The 12,128-nt window shown below is 34.1% G+C and overlaps 1 protein-coding gene across 1 annotated transcript; it reads right to left on the bottom strand.

The window, feature by feature from the left end:
- Nucleotides 1–3,547: 3,547 nt before the first annotated feature.
- On the bottom strand, nt 3,548–4,474 carry LOC109676754 (olfactory receptor 5T17-like). Its single transcript, XM_074058106.1, has one exon. The coding sequence runs from the start codon at nt 4,472–4,474 to the stop codon at nt 3,548–3,550; it is 927 nt and encodes a 308-aa protein (XP_073914207.1).
- Nucleotides 4,475–12,128: the final 7,654 nt, after the last annotated feature.

The following is a 12,128-nucleotide window of genomic DNA, read 5'->3' as shown; positions in this document are numbered from 1 at the left end:
TTAGTTTTGGGAGAATTTAGTTTTTTAAGTTCCCTGTATATTCTGGTTATCAGTCCTTTGTCTGATGTATAGTTGGCAAATATTTTCTCCCACTCTGTGGGTGTTCTGAGTGAGGTTAGCCTGGCCCAAAAGACCAAAAATCCTATGTTCTTCCTCATATGTGGACATTAGATCAAGGGCAAACACAACAATGGGATTAGACTATGAGCACATGATAAAAGTGAGAGCACACAAGAGAGGGGTGAGGATAGGTAAGACACCTAAAAAATTAGCTAGCATTTGTTGCCCTTAATGCAGAGAAACTAAAGCAGATACCTTAAAGCAACTGAGGCCAATAGGAAAAGGGGAACAGGTACTAGAGAAAAGGTTAGATCAAAAAGAATTAACCTAGAAGGTAACACCCACTCACAGGAAATCAATGTGAGTCAATACCCTGTATAGCTATCCTTATCTCAACCAGCAAAAACCCTTGTTCCTTCCTGTTATTGCTTATACTCTCTCTACAACAAAATTAGAAATAAGGGCAAAATAGTTTCTGCTGGGTATTGAGGGGGTGGGGAGGAGAGGGAGAGGGTGGAGTGGGTGGTAAGGGAGGGGGTGGGGGCAGGGGGGAGAAATGAACCAAGCCTTGTATGCACATATGAATAATAAAAGACAAAAAAAAAAAGAATACCACCAACAACAAATGTTGGCAAGATGCATGGAAAAAGGAACCCTCGTACTTCTGGTGGCAATGTAAGCTAGTACAACCACTTTGGAAAACAATATGGAGGCTTCTAAAAAAAACTAAACATAGATCTGCCATATGATCCAACAATACCACTCCTATGAATATACCTGAAGGAATGCGACTCAGGTTACTCCAAAAGCACCTGCACACCCATGTTTATTGCAGCACTATTCACAATAGCTAAGTTATGGAAACAGCCAAGATGCCCCACTACTGACAAATGGATTAAGAAATGTAGTATTTATACACAATGGAATTTTACTTAGCCCCAAACAAGAATGAAATTTTGTCATTCACAAGTAAATGCATGGAACTGGACAACATGAACTTAAACAAAGTTAGCCAGACTCAGAAGGCAAAAAATCATATGATCTTCTTATGTGGATTATAGACCTAAAACAATTGCAGTAATATTATTGGACATGGGTCACATACTGTGGGGAGAACATGTACAAGAGGAATAAGGAAAGGGAAAGAAAACTGTAACCTGAAAGTATTTGGTGTACCTACTGTAGAGGAGCTAATAAAGTAATCTGAAAGTGACAGAGGCCACTATGTGAAGCTGATGGGGAAGTAGTGAACAGGTCTGGTAGAGATGAATCAATTTGGATTGTAATATACATGTGCATAGAAGCAAAGCTAGGAATCTCTCTGTATAGCTGTGTTAATCTCAATCTAGCAAAAATGCTATGGCTTTCTTATTATCATGTGTTCCTTCTCTTCAACAAAGTTGACCTAGGGGGATGAGGGTAGGGTGCAGGATGGAGAGATGGCCCGGGAAATATATACCCTTCTGAATAAAAGCAATAAAAAGTGTTGATCATAAGTATTCTTCTGTCTTGCACAGAATGAAAATTCCTTTGATTGGCAAGTAGTGAAGTAGTACTGGGAGTTAATCCAAATGCTTAAGGGAGAGTTGACTTCAGAGACTTACCAGGCAATAAATCATTAAAAGTACTTCAGAAGGGAAAAGACTCTGAGCTTCCTTCAGGGCAGAAATTAAAAACTATGTGTGTGAACTTCAGACACTGATGTTACCTGTTTATCACTTTTAGAAGGATCAACAAAGTGTTAGGTTCTACCCCACCTGTCCTAATTCTGACCAGAAGTGTACAATAGCTGTAATCAAATCTTGTGAACCAGACTGTGATGGGTGTCATGGAAGTGGCCTGGTTGAGGTTCCCAAGCAGTTTAGGGATAACTTCTCTATGTTGCTGATTTCCTCTGAGAAATTATGCAAGCATTTTGCTCTTCCATGGTAATATTTACTCCTTTTTTAGGGCAGTAGTAGAACTTTAATATGAGTGACTTTATAGTAGTCTATTAAATATTTATAGCACTTTTTTTTGCAGTACTGGGGCTTGAACTCAGGGCTTCAACCTTGAGCCACTCCACCAGTCTTTTATTGTGAGAGGTTGTTTCAAGAGGGTCTCAGGAGCTATGTGCCAATGATGGCTTGGAACTGCAATCCTCCTGATCTCTGCTTCCTGAGTAACTAGGATTAAAGGCACCCACCAATAGCAATTTTTAGTATACTGATTTTCACATTATTGATTTATTTATATGAATCATGTTTTCTGTTGATTTACAAAATGCAAAGTAAATAATGATTTCTTTACTTTGTATAAATAAAACATGAGTAATAATCTAGGAACAAAGCTGTGGCTTTCAATTACATATTAATCTGAGGAATTGTAGAATGGTCTAATTTTTATTCTTATGAGTGTTGTCCATAACTATCAGTTTTCTCATGACATGCCTATTTGCACTTTTTAAAGCCTCGTATTACGAGAGCTTGAGGAGACAAAGATCATCTTATTAGAAATTCATAGGATTGTGCATGAAGAAAACTTCCCTGTATCTCTAATATTTATATGGCCCACTCATCTTCAAAAATGTACTCTTTTTTTAAACTTGTAGTAGAAAACATACACATTTTTTATTCATTCCCACATATGCCAGAGCATGATATGTCAAAAAATTTATGAAATAAATAACTCCAGTTTATTCAAGAAATAAGTGTTGGGAATTTACTATGCCGTAGATATTTCTCCATGAGTGTCAGGATGATGGAGTAGAGTAAGTTGCAGTCATTCCTCATGGGAATTTTAATTCTTTTTTTTTTTTGCAATGGAAAGTGTGATGATCGAATGATGGAGGAAAAAGTCCAGTTTTTTCAGGACATTATGCAGAAAATGATTAGTAATATGGAAATTTTCTTGTGATTGTTTATGATTACTACATTGGAGGGGAATAACTCTGAACACTATAGTACATATATATAAGAGAAGAAAAAAAATTATACAAGGGTGAATTGACCAAAGCAAGTAGTACACTCTTAATAACTTATCTATAGATATTTGTCCAGAGTATATAGACAAAGTAGCTTGTAAACTAAAAATGAGAGGCAATAAAAAATATGTAAAATAAAAATAGAAGATTTGCCTTTCCACATGTAAAACTATCTAGGTAGAGAGAGAACAATGACATTTATTTGAAATTTTTAAACAACCATAGAAAAGCAGCCAGTTATCCTAGTGCCCATCTGTGATCCCACCTACTTCAGACCAGTCTGGAAAAAGTTAGAAGACCCTATCTCAATACCAAAATACAAAAAATGAAATAGATTGGTGGTATGGTTCAAGTGGTAGAGTTCTTGATTAGTAAGTGGGAGGCCCTCAGTTCAATCTTCAGTACCAGCATCATATAACACAATTGAACCAAAACAAGATGTTTCCACAGTTGGGGTGATAAAGAGACCCTGAAATATCATTCTTAATTATTCACGTTAATGTTTGATATGAAGATTTCACTCTATCAATATATCATTGTTCCTAAATAATTTTTCATTGCCTCTCTTACATCTTTGTTTCTCAAGCTGTAGATAATGGGATTCAGCATGGGAATCACAATGGTATAAAATGTTGACACTATCATGTCATGCTCCAAAGCATAGGTAGTGCTTGGTCTCAGGTACATGAAGAGGATTGTCCCATGATAAATTGACACTCCTGTTAAGTGAGAGCCACATGTAGAGAAAACTTTTTGCCTTCCTTCAGCTGAATGGATCCTCAGAATGGCCAACAGGATGAAGCCATATGAGATGAGGACAATTAGGATAGTGACAATCTCAATAGAGCTCACGAAGATGAATAATAGAACCTGATTTACATGAGTGTCAGAACAAGAAATAGCAAGGAGAGGAGGAATATCACAAAAGAAATGTGTGATTTCATTGGATTCACAGAAAGAGAGGTTAGAAGTGGCCACTGTGTGTACAGTGGCATTCAGAGTCCCGCCAATGTAGGAAGCAATGATGAGTGTCATATACACTCTGGGTGACATGCTCACTGAATAGAGAAGAGGATTGTAGATGGCTACATAGCGGTCATAAGCCATTGCAGCCAACAGAAAGCACTCTGTGGTCCCAAAAGCCACAGCAAGAAACATCTGTACTGCACATCCAAGGAATGAAATGGCTTTCTTCTTTGACATAAAATCTATCAGCATTTTGGGGGTAATAACTGTAGAAAAGCAAGAATCTAAGAATGATAAAACACTCAGGAAATAGTACATAGGATTGTGAAGCCTGGAGTCCCTAATGACTGATATAATCAGTCCTAAATTTCCCATGACAGTAAAAAGGTAAATTGCTAGAAAAAGGAAGAAAAGAATAATCCGCAGCTGATTGTTATCTGTAAAGCCCCTGAGTATGAATACGGTAACTGCAGTGGTAATTGTCATTTTGAAATTGCTGGGACAGACTTGAAGATATTCAGAAATTTACTCCTCATATAATTATGAAAATAATGAATAATGTGTTATATTTATCTCTTAGAAATGTACAATATCCAAGCAGTGGATTAATAAGCAATGACAAGATGATAGGACAGCACTGATGTATCTCATGAGGGATCAAATGGAAGATGCAGGTTGCATTCACTGATTGAACTCATGCCATTGTTTATTCCCTCAGGTCCATTAGTTCATTTATCTCTGTATTCTATTTACTTTCAAAGTAAATTATATTAAAACAAAGTGAATAGGTACTAAATTCCTTGGGAAATTCAGACATATGAGATAATATGTCAGTAGACGGATCACAGGATGGAAATGTCAGAGTTCCAGCTATTTCAGCAATGGTGTAAAATGATTTCTTACAATCTTCTTGCCTATAGAGTAAGAATAATACCTGTTTTACAAAAGAAGTATAAATATTGAAGGGAAACACATGTTAATAAATTTGAATGTTTAAAGCAATATTTTATGTAAACTATGCTGAATTAGTATAGAAAGCAGTAACTTTCTGTATGATAATATTTATGTGAAAATTTCTAATTGTGAATGTATTTGTAGAATTGATAATTGTTTGAGGGAGAAGATGGATCATGATAATTATATGATAGCATGTTTCCTCAGTATCTTTTTTCTTAAATTCTTGGCATTCCATTACCTTTATGCAACCAAATCATAGGTCATTTTCAATCCTTCTTAAAATATAAATTCTTGCTAGTTCTTCAAGTTTTTCACACTTCCTCAAATCTCTGGTACAAATCAGTAGAATTATTCTTAAAAATAGAATATATGAGATTTTTTCTTTAAAGTTTTTATTTCTGTGTGTTGTTCCTGGATTCCTGAAATAACAACTAAGTAACTATATTAAGCCACAAGATAATTCATAACTATTACTAACTAAAAGTTAAAATAACAAATAAAATCTTCATTACTAGATATATAATTAACCTTTAAGAATAATAAAGTAGGAAGAGAAGCAAGATGTAATGAAGGAAATCTTTGCTCATTAGCTTTACGTTTAAGCAAAGAGGATATCAAATGATAACCTATGTGTAAGTTCAGTTTCTACTATTGGTCTCAACTACAGCACTACCTAGAGGATAGAATTATTGCATTCACATAATGATTAATCTTTTGTGTCCCACAAACCATAGGAAATGTGGATCAGTCTTGAGGGCACATGACATGCTGCCAAGGATAATTCGTACACCACTTCAATTCATCAGCACTCACCAACCTCCTTATAGAAGACCAGCATTAATTCCTTCAGCAAGAGGACCAGCATTTGGATTAGCAGCAGTGTCAGAACAGAAAGAGAAGGAAGTCACACTCCAACAGTCTTCTGGAGAAGGTGGAAAGAATTTTGTTGAAGAATTATCAATGTTAAATATATCCATTGATGTTTAGAAAGAATAAAGGCAGAGAAACACAAAAATTACTCTCAAATTATGTACCATATTTCTTTTTCTCCTCCTGCATTTTCTTTAGCTTATTTTTATTAAATATTTAAATTATGACTGTAAAAAGTCATTCTCTTTCCCAAGGGATGTCATTATCAATATTTTCAAAAAAACAATAATTTTGGAAGTCCAGATGTATTTAAAAGTTATTTTCCTAAAATTAAATTTAAATATTTCAATAACACCTCATGAATACAAATACAGAATACCTCTTTTCACAGTGTATTGTTACCTCTGTATCTTGTGTTTGTTTCCTTCTCTCTCTCTTTTGTTTGCAGTTCTGGGATGCTGGAATTTGAACTCAGAGCCTACACCTCGATCTACTCCATGGGCCTTTTTTTTTTATTGTGTTTCTATGAGATAGGGTCTCACAAGCTATTTCCCAGGGCAGTCTTTGAACCTCAGTCCTCCTGATTTCTGCCTCCTAAGTAACTAGGATTAAATGTGTGAGTCACTGGTGCCTAGCCTGTTTCCTATTTTTGGGATGGCTCTGTTCTCTGCAGTTCATATGGTTTCATCCTTCAAATGTTGAAGCAGTCGTGCCTAATGATATATTTAATTGCCTATATTTAACATTATAAATGAAGAGTTTGTGTCTGATTCATCATGGAAGAGATTCCCAAACAAAACTCAATCACAAAGTCTAGTTAACTTTAATATTTTTAATCTTAAATTCCTGTCTAATAAAACTGATCAAAATTAAGAAAACACATAAACCATGGCTTGATGACAATAGATACAATTATGTCTTACAGAATAATGCACTAAAGTCCATAGAAATACGGATAAATATATACATACAGTCAATTCACCAAAAAAATCTCTTAGAGGGAGTGCTTATTATTAACTTCATTGAATATCTGAAAAAGGCAAGTGTAAAATGATATAAAATTCTCCTATACACTTAAAAAAATAAATATTCAAAATTCTGAAACTACAAAATGATGATGAGGTGATAAAGTAAAGCCATTTTAAGAGACAATTTGTAAATTTCTAAAAAGTTTATGCAAATACAAATTCTGGAAACAACATGTATAGTCAAATGCATTAGTAAGGATGACTCCAAAAGCATACCTATGAATGACAAGAAATATTGAAGAATAAGGCAGCATTATATTGCATTAATGAGGTAAAATAATTACAAAATTAGTGATTTTCTGAGTGAGTAAATGGATAAATACCTAAGTAACAACTTGCATGTGAATTGCAAATTATAGATAGGCTTATCTCTTAAAAAAGAGATAATTTGATTGGTCCCAACTATGTTTATCAAGAAGAGGAAGGTGGATAAAGAGTTTCAATTAGATGTAGTTTGAATTTCTATGGTAAAAATGAATCAAATATGGGATGAGTATCAAAATCAGTTATTCCTCTGTATTATATTCATTAAGAAAATAAAAATCAAAAGAAAATAAACTTTGCTGAATATGATTGAAATGCATTTACTATTTAATGCGCTTAGCATTCAGAAGAAAAGGGTCAGGTTCAATGTAATTCTTGCCATTAGTTCAATATTTCTGAGTCAAGATAAGAAACAAATGATTTGGAACCTGAAAGTGCATGAAGCATCATGAAGCTTCAGGACTAAAACATCTGTGATATTAGGCTTTCTCTCCAAAGAGTTTTTCTCATTAAAACAACAATGTGTTTGAATGAACCAGCACCCAATGACCTATGAGAAGATATACCAATTATATGTTTAAAGAAATAAATACACAGACTGGGGAAACTGCTCAATTTGTATAGCTCCTGCCTAGCAAATTCAAATCCCTGAGTTCAAGTCTCAGTACCACCAAAAATAAAGAAAAAATATACAGAAGTATTTATTTTAATGTACCAATTTAGGTCATAAATTTAGGGTGAGAACATATTTTAATGTGTTTCATCAAACTTTTACTTAATTAGTACTCAGTTGGTCACAAAATGTATATTATAACCAAACCCTAGAAAATGTATATGACCAGACTCCTGAATCATATATTTCATTCTTTATTTGTATTTAATTTAATGCATTTTTGCTGTGTTTAAGAATCCAACCCCTAGTCTTATGTGTAAAACTATACCAGATATTTTATGCTTTAGCTACACGTAATACATTTGCTTTGTAATGCACATGAAAACACTACTGTATCAGAACCTAATTCAATTAATTCTGGATTTACTATTTTAATTATGACTATTTCTTCTGTCTCTTTATTTCTATGTATTGTGCTTTAAAAAACAAAAAAGTTTTATGAGGAAACAACTCATACTCCTGTCCCCTCATCCATATATGTATAGATATAATTTGAGTAGAAGGTAGAAAAAAACCAAATATCTTGGGTTTGGTGTTGGAATAATAAGTTTAGGAGAGGCCATATTTTGAGATTTCCTGATTCAAATGGACTTTTGAAATATTTTGTTTCACTTTTGTAGTCACTCTCAAAGCTAAAGGTAAACTGCAAAATTCAATCCCATATCTCCCTCAAATTACCTATGCTTTTTAGTGCTTTGCATTTTCTCCTTTTAGAACATAGTTAATGTCTACATGTGACATCCTTAACATCCTCCATCTGTAGTGAAATAAAATGAATTTTGATTAAAAAATGCCTTATGAGGGAAACATTAGCAGTTAATATTACTGTAGAGTTGCTCTAAAATTATACACTTAGCAGAACAAACTAACCTGAATTATTGATTGCTTTTCTTATTTTATCAAAATGAGGGCTGATATATTTTGTCCCTATGTTTTTAGATTCTGGATTTATCATACTTCAAAGTAGTCTGTCATCCTCCATTGAGATTATGAAAGCATATAGTTTATTGAGAACATTCTTAGTTATCTCTACAAAAATAAATTCAGTATTTTTAAATTTTTGTTGTTGCTTTCCAAGATGTGCTCATTTTGAAGTTTTAGGAAGAACTTTGTATAAAGTACAGTTTGGTAAATACATTTCTATGTCATCTATTGAATAGCAAAAATTAAAATATTTTATCACATGTATTTAGTGGCTGAAGAGTTTGATACAAAATAACATTTTATATCAAGTTTTAGGTCTCCTGAAATATTCTGCAAAAGTGCGAAATTTCTCATACCTGTGGAATAGCACATTCAATTTCAGTTGAATATGAACATTATTCACTGAGATTGTTTATATTCACTCTCTCCCCCATTAAAGAAGCCCGCAGGAGCTGTTCCAAGGGGATTGCACTTCAATTACCTAATTCAGAAAGCAATATGATGATTTACTAAGTGAAGAAAAAGTACGTGGCACTGGAGACAGACATTATAAGAAGATATTTGTAGAATTAATTGTGCACTCTGGTTTAAAATGATGACTTAGAAAAGAACTTAAAATATTTTAACATAAAATTAGAAATCTTAAGGTATGGGACATGAACTTACTACAAAATAATATGACAAATAACAAAAGACCAGAGATATGGAGAAGAAAATGTAAACCTCAGAAAGATTTTATAAAGCATGCAATTTTATGATTGTAAATACTTATCTATAGATTATTCACTTGACACACACACACATAAGTATGTATATATTTGTATAAGCATACACAGAGAAGCAGCAATGTGAAATACATATGCACTCACAGACACATAAAACCACATACATGTGCTCATAGGTCCATAAAATATACATTTAGCATTAGCAGACTAGGAAGACACATAACTAAATTGCCTTTTTTATCAATTTTCCCATTGCTTCCAAGGTAGAAACAACATATAGTAATAGTTTCTCATTCTACAGAAAAGCAAAATTGAACTCTAAAAAAGGAAATTATATATGTATAATCACAAATGCATTTGAAGGTTTACAGTGTGGGATAAAAATAGAGAAATAATATTAGGGTCTATAAACACCAAAAAGAGACACAAAGATAAAAATGGGATGAGTACAATGTTGTGATGGGTTGGACACATTTTAGAGAGAATGTAGTGTGAACTTCTATGAAGACAAAACATGTAAGTGAAACGATAGTGACTGATAAACATGACACAAAAATTCTTTTACTTTTATTTATTTTTAAATTTATTTTTATTGTCATATTATTATTGTAGTGGGGGTACATTGTGACATCTACAAAAGTGTTTATAACATATCTTAAATTCACCCCTCTATCATTCTCCTTCATCCCTCCCTACCCCTATTCTTAGAATAGTTTCAGCAAGTCTCAGTTTTCCATTTTCATGCATTAATACATAATATTTCCATCTCTGGATCCTCCTGCCTCAGGGTTGGTATTACATAAATATACCACAAACACAGGTTTATACGCTGTTTGTCCTTTGCACATCTATTGAGATGGTGGTAGCATCTTCTATTCATCTTTTATTTATTTTTTATAAAATTGTATTAGGATATATTCATTTCATGGGGGGTGATTCAGAGTGACAATTACAATTAGACTAATATTGTACATTAGTTACATTGCCCCCATCTCTCCCCCTCAACTCCCCTCCTCACCTCACTTAAAGCAATTGCAAAAGGTTTCATATAGGTACATGAAGTCCGTCTACCATATACTGTCATTTTAATCTCCTTCTTTCACCCTCCCTCTTCCCACTAGTATCACTAACCCCTGCACACACTGCCTATTTTTCAGTTCTGATTTTCATTATTAGTATTTAAGTTGACTTTCAAAGGGGTGTCTCAATATATGCAGTGTGTGGGGGCACACTCTGTGTTTTACTTTGGTATGTTCAATCCTTTAAATACTCTCCCTTATCTCTTTACCTCCTTCCCCCCATTTTTCAATAGTTTTGAATACACAGCCTTACATCCTGTACTTTACATCTGATGGCATGAGATATTACTGATGCTCTATCATTCTTTTCCTTTCCCTCTTTCCCCAAGTTCCATAGAGCAGTTCCAATGTTATAAGCATGTTCTACATTTGAGAGTATATATGATCTTGCTAGTTTTTGTATATATGCTTATCTTTGGATCTATCTTCCCTGTATGAGGAAACATAACTTCACTTAGTATGATTCCCTCCAGTGGTATTCATTTACCTTCAAACCCCATGTCATTATTCCCTGTGGCTGAGTAATATCCATTGTGAATATGTACCACAGTTTCATGATCCATTCATCAGTTCCAGGGCATCAGGTTTGTTTCCAGAGCTTGGTTATTTTAAATAGTGCTGTAATGAACATCAGCATTCAGGTGTCTACACAGTATCCTGTCTCACGTTCTTTTGGGTAAATGCAAGGAGTGGTATCACTGGTATTATATGGCAGTTCTATCTCTAGTTTTCTGAGGAATCTCCATACTGCTTTCCATATAGGTTGTACTAACTTGCATTCCCACCAGTAGTGTATAAGGGTTCCTGTCTCACCACATCCTTGCCAGCATTTGTTGTTGATATTACCCTTGATTATGGCCATTTGGACTGGGGTGAGATGAAATCTAAGTGTTGTTTTGACTTGTATTTCTTTTAAAGCCAGGGAAGTTGAATACTTCTTCACATATTTACTGGCCATTTGTACCTCTTCCTTTGAGAATTCCATGTTTAATTCATATGCTCATTTCTTCATTGGGGTGTTGATTCTTTGGGGACAGAGTTATTTGTGTTCCCGGCAGATTCTGGATATTAGTCCCTTATTGAATGGGTAGCTGGCAAAGATTTTCTCCCATTCTGTGTGGTGTCTCTTGAGTCTGGTGACTGTTTCCTTTGCTGTACAGAAGATCTTTAGTTTGATGTACTCCCATTTGCTCATTGTTTCTCTTAGATGCTGAATCCTTTGAGTTTTGTTTAGGAAATCATTCCCTAGACCTATCTCTTCCAGTGTATTTCCTACCACTTCTTGGAATTGTTTCAGGGTTTCAGGTCTTATATTGGGGACTTAATCCACTTGATTCAATTTTGATATAGGGTGAAAGACAGGGATCTAGTTTTAGTTTTCTACATGTGGAGATCCTGTGTTCCTAGCAGCATTTGTTGAAGAGCCTGTCTTTTCTCCATTGTGTGTTGTTGGCTCCTTTGTTGAAGTTAAGTTTGTTATAGATGCATGGACTTTTGTCTTGAAGTTCTATTTGGCTTGACTATTTGAGATCTTTTGTGAATAAAGAATAGTGAGATCTTTTGTGATTGTATATATATTTCAAGACTTATTTTTTATATCTTTGCAGAATATCATTAGAA

The sequence above is a fragment of the Castor canadensis genome, chromosome 1, assembly GCF_047511655.1.
Source record: "Castor canadensis chromosome 1, mCasCan1.hap1v2, whole genome shotgun sequence".
In the NCBI taxonomy this organism is placed as follows: domain Eukaryota; kingdom Metazoa; phylum Chordata; class Mammalia; order Rodentia; family Castoridae; genus Castor; species Castor canadensis.
This window is presented reverse-complemented; position numbering and strand designations above follow the sequence as displayed.